The sequence below is a fragment of the Sarcophilus harrisii genome, chromosome 1, assembly GCF_902635505.1.
Source record: "Sarcophilus harrisii chromosome 1, mSarHar1.11, whole genome shotgun sequence".
In the NCBI taxonomy this organism is placed as follows: Eukaryota; Metazoa; Chordata; class Mammalia; order Dasyuromorphia; family Dasyuridae; genus Sarcophilus; species Sarcophilus harrisii.
The window spans coordinates 709,408,188-709,424,110 of record NC_045426.1 but is presented as its reverse complement, the minus strand read 5'-3'; the positions used below and the strand labels follow the sequence as shown (position 1 = coordinate 709,424,110).

Here is a 15,923-nt window from a genome sequence, read left to right as displayed (position 1 = left end):
GTATCTCCCCAATTTAGATTTGTTACTCCACTTAGATCTTTGGATCCCCACGAGGCTAATTTCTTCTCCTATTAATAATCCTTCAAAAGCTTAAGGTCCTCCTGCCCCCCCGATTCTTTTCTTTTCCAGGACAGGTCAATACTATGTGGACTTAGAGATCTTGGACCTTGTTTGTTTGGGTCAGGCCTCTCCTGGCTTGAGTCAGAGAAACCTCCAGGAAGGGTCCTCCAGCGTTAGTCATCCCTGAGGAACTTGGGGTCCCCTAGGAGTAGGAGGTAGGGTCGGCTCCCCTCAAGCTTTTATGCCTTTTGGAGCTCTCAGAACACAGAGGTGAAAAGAGGGGATGTAGGATAGTGTGGGGGAGGCTTAGAAGGGTTGGCTTCTTGCTTTTCCAAGATCTAGGATGAAAGGGTGCGTTTCACATTAAACACCTACTAGATACTGTTGATATGAAATCAGAAACGCCAGTCCTTGCCCTCAAAAAGCTTCCAAGTTGTGGAGGCAGCTGCTGTGTGCCGGTATATAAGCTTAGGCAGAGTATGTGCAAATTAAATCTTTAAACCCAAGGTAATTTTGGAGGGGAGGCTGTTAGCAGCTGGGTAAGAATGAGGAAAGGTCTGCCGAGCTTCGAAAGGGAGGAAACTGTGCTCAAAGAGGCCGAGGTGAGGAGGGATTGGTGAAGGGAAAAGATTGAGAGGAGATTAGGATTCTTTTAGAATGCCCTAAATGCGAGTTGTTTAATAGGCTAAGCTAAGGCGGTGGCTGTGTGGACAGAAAGGAGGCAGGGCCAAGAGATGCAGAGTTTGAATTTTCTATGGGATATCGAGTGGTGAGTCTGCCAGGCAGTGAGTAATGCGGGCCTAGCTTTTGAGAGTTTCTGCCTGGAGGTAAATCCTTAACTCCATTGGAATCAATGAGGTCAAGTGACAGTGTAGAGAGAAAAGAGGGTCCGGGAGAATGGTAAAGGATGATGATCCAGCAAAGGAGCCCGAGGGGCAGCTTCAGAGTGTGGAGAAGCAGGAGAGCAATGTCATGGAGGACCCAGGAGGGGCTGGTGGTCCCCAGAGCTTTCCAAGAGCTTCAAAGAGAAAGGTTGAGATTGGGCCCTTGAGTGGTCACGTTGGCAGCTTGATTGCAAAGGGTGGAGAACTGAATGTGTGCAGAGGACGAAGAGGCAGCTTTTCCTGGGAGTTTAGTTATAGAAGGGAAGAAGACAGAGGATGATCACTTGAATCAAAATGTTTTTAAAGAGAAGTCACGGGGAAGAAACCACTGGAAAGGAGGAAAGGTTTAAGGTTAGGAAAGAGAGAGCATGATAGTGGAGGCAGCCCCTGGAGCAGATGGGAAGGTTAGGGTTGGATAACAGAATCCAGGGAGGATGCCGCCTCTTGATCAGAGAACAGAGAATGGCGAGGAGGAGTTTTGAGGTGAAGGGAGAAGGGGGAGCTCATAACAGATTCTCTGTTTTCTCAGCAAAATATAAAGGAAAGTCCTCAACTGAGGAGATGAGAGAAGGCTTGGAACAGCTTCTGTGGGGATGAGAGGTTGACAGTCACTGGGAGGAAATAAAATAACTGCCTTGCAGTAGTGAGGACCCACTTGGGATTGGACCCCACCAGTGTATCCTCCTCTCTTTCCTGGGCTCAAGTTTGGCATCGAGGATCCTGGGAGAGGCAGGGATCAAATCCCACAGCTGGCAGCGATTTCATTTCCTGTTTGTATCAGGTTCTAAGGTTTATCAAGGGCTTTCTCTGTGACAGTCCTGTGGGTAGATTGTGCTAGTGTGAGTCACCATTGTCATTTTACAGGTGGGGAGGTTGACGGGAGAAGAAAAGGAAAAGTAATCACTCATGATGTAATTAACCAGTGCAGAGTAATCCTTGCAGTCTTTGCCGTAGGTTCCTAGGTCTAGAAGGAACACTAGAGACCATCTAGTCCAGCCCTTCCATTTTACAGATGAGCAAACTGAGGCCCAGGGATGTTGTGACCTTTTCAGGTAAGGATGAAGTTGGGATTCCAGGTCTAGGACTCCAAGTGTGATATTCTATCAACAGCAATACCCAGCTATGTTTGGGGCTCATCTCTGAGCTTGGTGGATGGGGGGACCCCCCTCCTCGGGTCCTCTGGGCTCAGCTCCCTCAGCATCAACTCTTCTTTGCTTCTCAAGGACCTTCACCTGGCCCTGAGTGGGCCAGCCAAGCTCTGACCACAGGAGCGCCTCACTGGGAATCCCTGTTCCTCAGGGATGATGTGAGCTGTGGGCTCAGTGCCTGGGACAGGAAGCCAGACAGTCCGTTCTAGAAGCCCCATTCTGCTCCCAGGTGAGTCAGTGAGCCATCAGGGAGCTCGCTCCCAAGGTGGCCCCGGGGTCCCAGAGGACCAGGGGTTCCCTGGGGAGGTGGGTGGCTAAGTCATGCTCATGTGGGCGGGGATTGCTAAGGTCCTCCCTCCCTGCTCCCACCTGTGATTCCCTTTTAGCCCAGGTGAAGATAGGACTCGGCCTTGGCTTCTCAGGGGTGGGTATCCCTGTCTCTGGGACTAACAGGGCACAAGTGGGGAGAGAAGCTCAAATTTGATTTTTTGTAACCATATATATTATTCTTGTGCCCTGTTCCCCCTCCAGAGGAGGGGAGGCACATCTGGGAGAGGATGGGGGCCTCTGGGAGACTGGAACTCTCAGGGCCGTGATTTCCAGATCCTTTCCTGCCTCAGCACTCGCCTATTCTCACAGCCCCTCCGGCTGCTTCCAGTATATTTTCCATGGTCCTCATCTGCCCATTTCCATAATTTGTTCTCAGAGACAAGCAAGGCAAACTTGACCGCCTCCATTTTAGAGCTGAGGCACGTGAAGCCCTTAGATGTAAATGATCTTGTTAAGACCATACTGCAAAGGGTCAGGAGTTGGAGCTGGTTGGGACTTTAGGAGGGCACAGAGGCTATATTCCCTCCTTCCAAAGATGGAACAAAGGTCCAGGGAGCTTCAGGACTCTGCCCAAGGTCACACCGGTCATTTGTGAGCATTGCTCTAAAGCATTGCTCAGGACCACCTCAGAGCTGCCAGGTCCTAGGGACTTTTCTGGCTTAAATGCCCAGAACTAGGAGGATTGCTATTTCAGGATTCATGGTGGGGTGAGATCAAGGGCAAGATCCCAGGGAGGATGAGAGTGATCTTGACCTGAATAGGACACAGAGCTGGGTCGTCACCAGAGGGATGGATGACTGCTGCCTGGGGGGAGCTCCTTCATTGTGAGTTTCCAAAGATTTTAGGATTTAAAACTGTCAGGCACCTTAGAGTTCAGCCTGTTCACCCCCACTCATTTTTATTTCCTCAATAGCAATATTAGCAATAGCAAAAATAGCTGATTTTTCCAAATACAGGTAAAGCTAGTTTTGAGCATTCATTTTTATAAAACTTTATATTCTAAAATTTTCTCCCTTAAATTACTGCCATTCTCCCCAAGACGGCAAGCAATCTGATATAGGTTAAATCTGTGCCATCCTTTTAAACCTATATCCATATTTGTCATGTTGTGCAAGAAAAATCAGAGCAAAAGGAAAAAACCCATAAGAAAGAAGAAACAAACAAAAGGTGAAAATACTGTACGTTTCTCCATCTTGATTCCATAGTTCTCTCTCTCTAGATGTGATTGGCAATTTCCATCCCAAGTCTATTGGAATTACCTTGAATCACCGCATTATTGAGAAGAGTCAAGTCCGTCACAATTGAACATCATATAATCTTGCACGATATTCTCCTAGTTCTGCTCGCTTCACTCAGAATCACTTCTTGTAAGTCTTTCCAGGATTTTCTGAAATCCTCCTGCCGATCGTTTCTTATAGAACAATAATATTCCATATTACTCATATGCCATAACTTATTCAGCCATTCCCCACTGCTGGGCATCTACTCAGTTTCCAGTTCCTTGCCCCTACAAAAAGAGTTGCCGCAAACATTTTTGCCCATGTGGATCCCTTTCCCTCCTTTATAATCGCTTTGGGATAGAGACTCAATAGTGACACTGCTGGATCAAAGCACAGTTTTATAACCCTTTTGGACATATTTCCAAATTGTTCTCCAGAATGGTTATATCAGTTCACAACTCCACCAACAGTGCATTAATGTTTCCTTTTTTTCTCACATCCCCTCCACCATTCATCATTGTCTTTTTCTGTCATCTTAGCCAATCTGAAAGGTATGAGGTGTGGTGCCTCAGAGTTGTCTTAATTTGCATTTCTCTAATTAATAGTGATTTAGAGCATTTTTTCATATGATTAGAAATGGCTTTAATTTCATATGAAATTGCCTGTTCATTTCTTTTGACCATTTATCTATTGAGGAATGACTTGTATTATGAATTTAAGTCAGTTCTCCATAGATTTTTAGAAATGAGACTTTTTATCAGAAACACAAGTTGTAAAAATTTTTTTACCAGCTTTCTGCTTCCCTTCTAATGTTGGCTGCATTGGTTTTGTTTGCACAGAAACTTTTAAACTTAATGTAATCAGAATTATCCATTTTGCATTTCATAATGTTCTCTAGTTCTTTGGCCATAAATTCCTCCCTTCTCCATAGATCTGATAGGTAAACTATCCCTTGCTCTTCTAATTTATTTATAATATCATCCTTTATAGCTAAATCATGAATTCATTTCGACCTTATCTTGGTATAAGGTGTTAGATGCTGGTCAGTGTCTAGTTTCTGCCATTCCATTTTCCAATTTTCCCAGAAATTTTTGGCAAAGAGTGAATTCTTATCCCAGAAGCTGGAGTTGTTTTTTTTTTTTTTTTAATCAAACACTAGATAATAGTAGTGATTGGCTATTGTGTCTTGTGTCTACTGTATCTATTCTACCGATCCACTATTCTGTTTCTTACCCGGCAGCAAATGGTTTCAGTGACTGCCACTTTATAATCTGTTTTTTTTTTAATCTGGTATGGCTAGGCCACCTTTCTTTGCATTAAAAAAATTAATTCCCTTAATAATATTTTGGCTCTATAAAGTAACTTTTTGACAGTTTAATTGGTATGACACTGGATAAGTAGATTAAATTTAAGTAGCATTGCCATTTTACATTAACTTGGGCCTTCCCCCTTGAGAGCAATAAATGTTTTTCCAATTGTTTAGATCTTTGCGTGGCAAATGTTTTGTAATTGTGTTCATATAGTTCCTGCCTTTATCTTTCAGGTAGACTTCCAAATATTTTATATTGTCTGCAGTTATTTTAAATGGGATTTCTCTTTCTATCTCTTGCTGTTGGACCTTCTTGGTAACATATAGAAATACCGATGATTTAAGTGGGTTTATATTATATCCTGCAGCTTTGCTAAAGCTGTTAATTGTTTCTGGTAGTTTTTTAGTTGATTCTCTAGGATTCTCTAAATGTACCATCGAAACATCTGCAAAGACTAGTAATTTTGTTTGCTCATTACCTACTCTTAATTCCTTTAATTTCTTCTCTTATCGCTAAAGTTCAACATTTCTAGTACAGTGTTGTATAATAGTGGTGATTTTACCCTTGATCTTATTGGGAGCTCTTCTAGCTTATCCCCATTACCCATAATGCTCGATGATGGTTTTAAGGTGCTATTCCTGCAGCTTTGAAAGCTTTAATTATTTCTGGTAGTTCTTAGTTGTTTCTAGTTTCTAAATGACCATCGAAAATCTGAAAGACTAGTAATTTTGTTCCATTACCTACTTTAATCTTTAATTTTTCTCTTAGCTAAGTCTATTAGATAATTTATAATAGGATTTTACCCTTGACTTATTTGGGAGCTCTTCTAGCTATCCCATACCCATAAGTGCTGATGATGGTTTTAAGAGGTACTTATCATATAATTTAAGGAAAGATTCATTGATCCTTTGCCATCTGTGTTCCTTTCTTTTTTAAATGAAGAATGGATGTTGACTTCTTCAAATGTTTTCCTGCATCTATCTGAAGATCATTAGGATTCCTGCTAATTTAGTGATGGGTGCTGACTGGAGTACTCCCAGCTAACTAGTTCTAGAGTAATTCAACTCAATCATGCCAGTTTGGCTCTCTATCTGCTGCCATCTTGACCTCTTTGGCTTATTCTCTTCCTGAAGTCCAGATGGGAGGCTGACCTATGTTCCAGGAGCTAGCGAGGAATATATCATGCAGTTTAGTCAATATAGCATATTTATTGGTTATTCTTAGCCATGTTTACTATTTCAGAAGGAGATTAATAATACACTGCCGTTTCTCTCTCCTGACCTCTCCCATCCAAGCTCCGAACCGAACCTCAGGCTCCATTTCTCTCCTTCTGCAGCCCCCTGGGGCCCTGTCAGTCTCCTTAGGTGTGCACAGTCTCTGTAGGCGGCGAGAGCTTCCCTTGCTCGGATTCCGTGGCCGGCTGGTCCGCATTGAAGCCCAGGATCTCCGACTGTCGCGTCACCTGCACCGACTCTTCCTTCTCGGTGTTCGCGTCCTGCTTGGGCTCCTCTTTCTCCTCCACCTTGGTGGCAGACTTCTTTTCCACGTTCGACTCCGGGACCTTGAGCGTGTCCTGCGTTCCTCGCGAGCTCTCCCCTTCCTTGGTGGTGGAGGCCGAGGGCTGAGTCTTGGGCTTCACCTGCTGCACCCAGCAGTGGCTGAGGATCTCGTCGATGTGCAGCCGCCGACTGACGTCAGGCTGCAGCATGCGGTAGATGAGGTCCTTGCACTCGCCCGTCAGGTGCTTGGAGCGGGGGAAGTTGACGCGGTGCTCCTTCTGGATGCGCAGCATCTTCTTGATGTTGGAGTCGTCGTACGGCATGGAGCCGCAGACCATGATGTAGAGAATCACGCCCAGGCTCCAGATGTCGTACACCTTGGGCTGGTAGGGGATGCCCTGGAGCACCTCGGGGGCCGCGTAGGCCGCCGACCCACAGAAGGTCTTGCTGAGCATGATGCGCCCGCCATCGTCGCGGAGGCAGCGCTTGGAGAACCCGAAGTCTGACAGCTTGATGTTGAAGTCTTTGTCGAGCAGGAGGTTCTCGCACTTGAGGTCGCGGTGGACAACGTCCAGGTCGTGGCAGTACTTGACGGCCGAGGAGAGCTGGTGGAACTTCTTCCGAGCGTCATCCTCGTGCAGGGCGCCCCGGGTCTTGATGAACTCCAGGAGGTCCCCCTGGACTCCCAGCTCCATGATGATGTAGACCTTGCCGTCTGACGTCTCAAAGATCTCATAGGTCTTGACGATGGAGCGGTGGTTCAGCATCGCCAGGATCTCGATCTCCCGGGGCAGGAATTTCTCGAGGAAGTCTGTGGGGGCTTTCCTGCGGTCTATGATCTTGACCGCCACATTGAACTTCAGGCGCTCAGAGTAAGCAGATTTCACTTTTGCATATGAGCCCTCTCCCAAATTTATTCCCATGATGTAGCCTCTTCTCTTAAGGACAGCAGCATCATCCATAGTACTAGAAGCGACGGGTGCCCCTGACGCTGCTCTCTACATGTCCCTTCCCCACCTAGGCCAACAGCGCCCTTATTGACACCGTGGGAGAGTCCTCTGAGCGGGCTGGACCTGGAGCTGCTTGGGGGTAGAACGCTCGGCATTGTCTCCAGAGTGACTTCAGCGTGTGAAGTCACAAAGGAGCGGGGACTGCGTGGGCAATGGAGCTCTCTCCCCGAGCCTGAGAGGTACCTGGAAGCCTGGAGGCCGAGGGGAGGAGCTCCTCGCAGATGTCCGGCAGAGAGCTGGTGTGGCCGACCACTGGGGCCCAGAGCTAAGGTAGGAGAGCAGAGAAATCTTCTCTGGGGGCTTTCAGTCAGAGCGGCTCCTTCTTCCCCAATCTGCCTTTGAGAGTTTTCTCCCAAGCCTGGTCTTGTCTCTACGTAGACTAAAAGCTTCTTAACTTTGTAGACGATGTGAGTGGGAGGGTCTCCTGCCCGTCCTTCCGGAGAAGGACTTAGGGTTCAAAACTTCCCCGTCCTCCTCAAGGAGGAGCCCTCTTGCACCCATTCCTCTTTCTCAGAGCCTTTCTGGGTGATGGGTTTGTTATCATCACTAAAACAAGTCAGGGGGAGGTGTGGATGACTAATAATGGCTTCTCAGAGTCTTTGTGCTGTGGTAGAGGACTCTGGGAGACACAGTCCCTTAGCCCAGAGAAAAAGTGCTTCTCTGGGAGTGGGGAAATGATGCTAAATCACGCCCCAACCCAACTACCCAGAGATGTCAGCTCCCCCTCAGGGCCATCCCTGTGAGACGGCATTCACTCTTGCTGGCAGATTTCCCGTGAGACCTGAGTGAACAGCCCACTGCTGTCTGCCTCAGATGGCTTTGAGCCCCTGCACCCTGAAGGTGCACCACTTCAAGGAAGGCATTGACGGGCCAGAGCAGGGTGGGGAAAATCATTTGCTAAGGCAGTGGGAGATGATGAGCTGAAAACTAGGTCTGGCAACCTTCTAGTGTTTGAGCTCTATAAGTCGATAATTTTGTATGGCCCGTGAATGTCATAAATGTCCAAGTGGCCCCTGGTGGAAAGAAGATTCCTTAGCCCTTGGCTAGAGGGTGTGGGGCTTGGAAATCATGTCAGATTCAGGGAATGGGGGAAAGAACAGGGAGTTTTTCACTTGGTGAAGAAAGGACATGGGGACGGGATAGCTGTCTGTAAGTAGCTGGGGGGCTTTCCCCTGGAAGAGGAACAAAACTTCTTTGACCTCCCATCCCCAGTACTGGGCAAGTTTCAGGTAGAGTAGATTTCTGTTGGATCAAAGGGACAGATGTGATCAGAGCTGACAACAGTGGAGGAGTCTGCCTTCTGCAGGAATTGGTGGGCCAGAGGCAAGACCAGACTCGGAGAATCTGTACTTGTATGAATTCCAGATGGCACCCCTGGAGCCTCTTGGGTGTTGTGTGTTGTGAGGGACCCGGGCTGGGGCTGGGGACCCCGTGATTTCTGCCTCACAGCGGGGACACGGAGGCCAGAGCAAGAAAAACTTCAGAAGGGAGTTTTCCTAAGGACTTATTCGGTGCCTTTGGCAGCCAGCCTTCCCTTTTGGTGGAGGGGAGGACGTAACCAGCATTCTTCCCTTGGAGGAGCCAGTTCAGCAAACTTCAAAAGTCTCTTTGAGGGGCCAGTGGCGCAGATACAAGATGAAAAATGACCCCTGCCCTTCCCTTCAAAGAGCCTGGGGAGGGGCAGGAATACCCTATGGGAAGAGGGAGATTAGCTAAGGTTTTATGGGAGGCAGTCGCCGAAACTCTCCGAAGAGATCCAAAGGCATGTTTGAGGTGTCGAGACAGGATGCTGGTCGGATGACCTGACTCTGACCGTTGTTGGCTGGGTGACTTGGAGCAGATCATTTCTCCACGCCCCAGTTTCCTCATCTGTAAATTGGGAAGTTGACCTTGGTATCCCATTCAGCTCTAGGAGAGAGCAGGTGGTGAGAGCTTGGAAAGAAGAGGATTTCATGTGTCCGAAATGAGAAGGGAGTTTTCTCCTTTAGGAATAATGTGTATAAATGCATAGAGGGGAGAGGTAGCGAGAAGAGATCCTAGAAGAGTCAATGGACCAATTTAGCTGGAAAAGGAAAGGGGATTTATGGGAAATAAAGCTGGAAAGGGAGGTTGGAGCCAGATTATGAGGTGACCCAAATGTGAATATCTTAGCACTAGGGAGAAGACTTCCTGGTTTTTTTGAGCAGGGTAATGATCTGGCCACGCTCCCACAGGGCTTTCTGTAGCTGTCTGGTTTCCACCTTAACATCCACTGCCCTCCAGGCTCTCTGCCTGACCAAACACAGCACAAATCTCACCTTCTTTTGCCTCAGCTCGGGTGCAATGGCCATTTTTCCTAGGAGATTTTGACTGCGAAATGGAGGGGAAGACTACACAGAAAATAGGACATGGAAGGGCTCTGGCTTGACTCTTTAGTAGCTATTCCTCAGGTGGGTGTCAGTCAAGAAGCATGTATTAAGCACTGACTGTTTGCTTAGCCCAGCACTTGGCATGGTGCTGAAGATACAATGAAAGGCAAAAGAGTCTGTGCCCTTGAATTCACATTTTGATGGGGGAGAGACTACAAGTAATCACAGGTATGTATGTCTACGTATATACACAGTATAAAACGCGTATACACGTGTGCACAGAATATATAGATGTGTGTACTTAGATGCGCACTAGGTACCTTTGGGAGGTAGTCCCCGAGGGAAGGCACCAACATCTGGGAGGACCTTGCAGAAAGTGAATGCTGAGGGAGCTAGGAGCCAGAGATGGAGAGGGAGAGCAGTCTGACCCGGGTCCAACCCAGGCCAAAGGCTCAGAGGGAGTATATGGAGGGTTATGGTGGTGGAGCCAGGTCGCCTAGCACACTTAAGGGTTAAGGGTTAAGTATAATAAGCCTGGGAAGGGGAGGAGGGGCTAGAGGAGGACAGACTTCAGGTGAAGGGGTTTATTGAGTAAGAGAAGATCTGGACTTTAGAACTTGGCAGCTGAGTGGAGAATGGGCTGGACTAGGGAAAGACTTGAGTCTGGGACACTAGGTAGAAGAATACTGCAGAGTTCCAGGGCAGAGGTGACCAGGTCAGAGCTATAGAGAGAGGGTGGGGGACATCAATTAGAGGTCGTGTCAGAAAAAAGATTTGGGAAGAGATCGGCGCTCTGGGGAGAGTGCAGGTAAGGAGTTGAGCCTGGCCCCAAGGTTCTGGTCTTGGGTAACTAGAATGAGTTCACCAAAGTTACCCAAACTAGGATGATGGTAAGCCCCTTGACAGTCATGGGGAAGTTTGGAAGAAGGAAGGTCTTGAGGTCAAAGGTGCAGCTTTGGACATGAGGAGTTGAGGATGTCTGTGGGATAGCTAGTTCAAGAAGTCCAAGAGGCACTTGGTGATGGATGACTAGAAGTCAGGAGAGAAGCGGGAGTTATTCAGTTATTCAGAGCCACAGCTGGCTCTGGGACCCCATTTGGGGTTTTCTTGGCAATGACACTGGAATGGTCTGTCATTTTCTTCTCCAGAACATTTCACAAATGAGCAAACTGAGGCATGAAGTGACTGGCCCAGGGTTACACAGTTAGGAAGTGTCCAAGGCCAGATTTGAACTCAGGAAGACAAATCCTCCTGACTCCAGGTCTGGGGCTTTATCTGCCACAGGACCACCTAGCTGCCCCAGGAGTAAGGATGAGGGTTGGTGATCGTCTGCATAGATCTGATGAGATCAATAGGGGTGAGAATCTAGAGTAGAAAGAGAAAAGGATCCAGGACAGAACTTGGGGGGAGATATCCACAGTCGCCACCTGAAAGGAGAACCAGCAAATGGCAGGAGGAGAACCAGGAGAGCCAGTGTCATGGAGAGCGTATCCAGGAGACGTCCAAGAGATAGAGAAGTGAGTGAAGGCCCTGAAGCGATCTTGGGAGCTTTGGACAGAGAGGCTCTGGTGAAGTTGGAAGCCGGACTGCCAGGATTTAAGAAGGAGTAAGAGGAGAGGAAGGGTAGTGCCATGAATGGAAGGAGAAGGTCCAGCAGCGATGGTGGTGACCTCGGCTGTTGCCTCCTTGTCACGTGGTATTCTTGACCATGTCTAACTGTAATTCCATAGAAAATCCCCCTGGGGCTCTAGAAACCTCTTTGCTGGTTTTTTTCCCTTTTTCATGGATTCTTCTGTGACATTGGATCTGTCTATCCGTAATCCTATACTCTTTATGCCCAGCCGATCTCCTTTTCTGTTGGGTAATGTCTCTTTAATGATATTGCTTATTTTTTATTTTAATAGCTTTTTTTGCTTTTTCAAATACATGCAAATCTAGTTTTCAACATTCACCTTTACAAAACCTTGTGCTCCAACTTTTCTCCCTCCCATAGACAACAAGGAATCCAAACATGTTAAACATGGCTAATTCTTCTAAACATAATTTCCATGCTCGTTGTGCTGAGCAAGAAAAATCAGATCAAAAGGTAAATGAAAAAACCACGAGAAACAAAAAAAGCAAGCAAATAACAAAAATGTGAGAAAACACTATTCTTCCATCCACAGTCTGTCTCCATAGTTCCCTTTCTGAAGGCCGATGGCTTCCTCCATCCCAAGTCAATTGGAATTCCCTTCAGTCGCCTTGGAAAAAGCTACATCCACAGAATTGATCATCACATAATCTTGTTGCTGTATACAATATTCTCTTGGTTCTTTTTACTTCACTCAGCATCAATTCATAAGTTTTTTTCTAAAATGACTTCTGAAATGATTCTGCTCGTCATTTCTTATAGAACAATATTCCATTACATTCATATACCAACCATAACTTATTCAGCCATTCTTCAACCAAGAGGCATACACTCACTTTCCAGTTTCTTGCCACCACAAAAAGGGTCACTACATTTTCCCCTTTTTTCCCTTTTTCTTATTTCTTTGGGAATCAAACCCGTAGTGACGCTGCTGGATCGAGAGGGTATGTGAAGTTTGTTAGCCCTTTGGGCATAGTTCCATATTCCTCTCCAAAATGGCTGGATCAGTTCACAACTCCACCAACAATGCATTAGTGTCCCAGTTTTCCCACATTTCCTCCAACATTTATTATTTTTTCCTTTCTAGCAAGTTGCTTACATACAAGTCCTTGGGGATAGAATTCTATACTATTTACACCCTAAATCTTTTTATTGTCTTTGGGTCACCTGAAGTTTTGGGTGTCTTCAGAAATTGTGGTTGTTTATGGTTAATAGTCATTCTCCTGTTCTTGGAGAGTTTCTCATGTTAGCATGAGAACTTCCTCCATTGATACAAATTGTAACCTGGTAGACAGTTTCTAGGGACTTCCCTGATGCATCGAAAGCTCAGGCTTATTCACCTTGTAAGTACCAGAGCATGGGAGACGAGACCAGGGCGTCCTGACACCAGCCCAGCACTTCAGCCCCAATCGAGTAACATCAATAAAAACAACTTTGGCAGAAGTAGTGAACTGGAAACCTTCAAGGCACTTGAATTCTGGGCCCAGCCCATTGTCCAACTCCAGCATCTATCAGTAGGCCACCTAACCAAAGTGTCCATCATCATCTAGGCAATGACAAGTCACTGACTTTTCTAAAGCATTTTAAAGTTTAGAAAGCACTTTTGTTCTCAATAGCCTTTTATTTTTTCCAAATACATGTTTTGTAAACATTTCTTCTCCCTCCCTCCCTTCCCTTCCCCTTTCCCAAGACAGCAAGCAATCGATACTGATTAAATATGTACAATCTTTATAAAGCACTTTCAATAAACTTTCTAATCTGATCTTCACAAGTTTCTGAGGTAGGTAATAGTGCAGGTACTTTGTGCATTTTATTGGTAGCGGAAACCACATAGGGAAATGACTTGCTCAGTGTCATCTCCAGTAAATTGCAGAGCTGAAGTTTTTAGTAAAAATCTTCACACTAGAAATCCATTATTGTTTTTCATCCATCACCGTTGTGGAAAAAGTTATTAAATTTGTTTGGCCAGAAGGCAGAACTGGTGGAATCGCAGAAGCAAGGTTTTATTCTATTCTGGAGAACTTCTTAACAGTAAGAACTGTTCACATTCAGTTAGGGAACAGGTTATTTTTTTCCTTCATCTTCAAATAGAGGCTGGGTCACTATTTGTTGGGGAAGTCGTCTTCTGGAAATGCTGCTGAATAAATTTCCCTTCACTCTAGGTCTCTCACAATCAAGCCAAATCAAATCAATAAGCATTTATTAAGCTCTTACTATATATTCTAGGCACTGTCCTAAGCTCTGGGGACTTTACAAACAAAGAGAAAAACATGGTTTCTGCTATGAAAAGGTTCGCAGTCTAGTGGACAAACAAGCTATATCTGGGGTAATTTGGAGCCACTAAGGGAGAGAGGACTGGAGAAGGGCTTCCTAAAAGATGGGACTTCACTGAGAATTAAAGGAAGCCAGGAGGCAAAGGGAGAAAGGAGACGATTCCAGCAATTGGGGAGAGAGCCAGTAAAAAAGGCACTGAATGATGGAGCCAGGAGGCCAGTATCCTGAAGGGAGGGAAGACTGGAAAGGGAAGATGAGGCGTTCAGAAACCAAGCAGGTCTTTGTGTTTGGTCCTCAGGGAGCCGGGGGGCTCTGTGACTGGGACATGACAGGCCACACTGTGCCCCCCACCAAGGAGCTCCTGCGTTCCTGTCCACCCTCTCCACTCCTGGTGAAAGCCTGGGCAGAAGGAGGAGGGGATGCGCTTCTTCCCCCTCGCTGCCACTCCCAGACTATCTCACCCATCCTCAGGCCCTAAGGTAGGTAACTTGTTCAAAGAAAGATTGTCCTCCTCCTCAGATCCCTTCCTCCTCTTTCCTTTGTCCCATGCCTTATCAATACCTAGCCCTGTGTTGGGCCCCTCACTTGTCTTCTGGACTCTCCTGTTCCCATGATTCTTTGACTCTTCACCAAAGAATTTGTAATCATTTACCGCAGCCCTGTTCCAAATCTTCCTGTGTCTCAAGCTTTCTGTACCATTCTTCCCCTATTTACGTACCTTAGGAGAGACCTCAGGTCCTGCTTTCTTGGACCTGGGTCATTAGCTCTTCTCCACTTCAACATTTCTTGATGTCGTTGCCATTTTCTCCATCTCCTGCTCTCTGAGGCCCCAGGACTAGTCGTCGTCCTTGTGCTTTGGGATCCTTTCTCCCATCTCCCCTTCGCTTGAAATCTTCACTCTCTCCCTCCTTACTGAGCCTCCCCTGATGCTTACATTCTCGGCTCTCCCTTATTATTCTAACCTCTCCATATTTTCCCTAAAGTCCAGAGCAGGTTTCATTCCCCTGTTGAAATTTCAGTGGCTCATTCTTGCCTCTAGGAACAAACCTAAGCTCCCTGGTTAGCGTTTTGGGTGTTCGCCCCCCCCCCCCTTTCCTGACTTATTCCTTGTCCCCACTTTGTGCATTCTGTCATCTGGTCAGAAAGAGCTGTTTGCTATTCCCCAGGTGTCCCGTCTCTCTGTGTCTGCACTGGTCGGTCCCTGGCCTTGGTGCCCACCGCCCTGCTATCTCTGCTTCCTTTGGAGCTCAGTGCCAGGCCCGGCCAGCAGGGTGGGATTCTGCCGGCCAACAGTGGCCACCTCCCCAGTTGCTCTGTCTCTTGTATTCCATTCTCTGGGTATGGATTGTCCCTCTCTCATAAAATAGAGGTTCCCAGAGAGTCTGGTAATTTTGTTTTTGTCTGAGTCTCTGTTGCCTAGCACACAGTAGGCATATAATAAATGCTGGTTTGAGAGCTGAGAGTTGGGGTGGTCTCATGGATGGAGATCTGGCCTCAGAATGGGAAAGTCCTGGGTTCATATCTTGCTTCTGATGCTGGATAGGTCAGTTAGGTCATTCAGTCTCTTGTAGGGCTTGTCTAAAAGAAGGAGTTGGACTTGGGTGGTCTCCGAGGTCCCTGCCAGGCAAACCCTCTGGTTTTGGTGGTGGGGCAGCTCTTGTCATCTCTTAGGCTTGCTGCATCCCTGGCCGTCCAGCTTCCTGACACAAGTTGTCTGGGCTCCTCCCTTCCTCCCTGTCCACTCCTTGTCCTTGCTCAGTCCTCGCCCTTGTCACGTACAGCCTGTGCTTTGGCCGAGACTGCCCTCCCTGAGGCTGCTCACTGCCCTCACCGAGTGCAGTGGAGTCTTCTCTGTTCTCCTCCTTTACCCCTGCAGGCTCTAGCACCACTGCCCCCATGTCCCCCGTGTCCTGGATTCTTGCTCATTCTCTCTCTGCCGATCTCCTGGTCCCCTAGCTTCCTGACCACTCTTTTTAGTGACGCGGGGCCCTCGAGTCTTGCTCACTCCCTCCCTCTTTTCCCCTGTCCCTCTCCCTCTTGCTCCTTCGCTCCTTCGCTCCTTCCCTCTCTTTTTCTCATCCCCTTCCATGGGTTTAACTTGTCCCCTGTGCAGATCACGCTCTCATCTCCCCTTGACTCCAGTCAGGCCTGTCACTCCCCGCTTTCATCTCCGGTTGAATGTCCCGAAGGAATCTCAAGCCTGCAGGCAT

At 47.1% G+C, this 15,923-nt stretch overlaps 1 protein-coding gene across 1 annotated transcript; it reads right to left on the bottom strand.

The window, feature by feature from the left end:
- Positions 1–6,227: 6,227 nt before the first annotated feature.
- Positions 6,228–7,577, bottom strand: LOC100917407 (testis-specific serine/threonine-protein kinase 1). The gene has a single exon (XM_003763328.4). The coding sequence runs from the start codon at positions 7,411–7,413 to the stop codon at positions 6,313–6,315; it is 1,101 nt and encodes a 366-aa protein (XP_003763376.1). The 5' UTR covers positions 7,414–7,577; the 3' UTR covers positions 6,228–6,312.
- Positions 7,578–15,923: the final 8,346 nt, after the last annotated feature.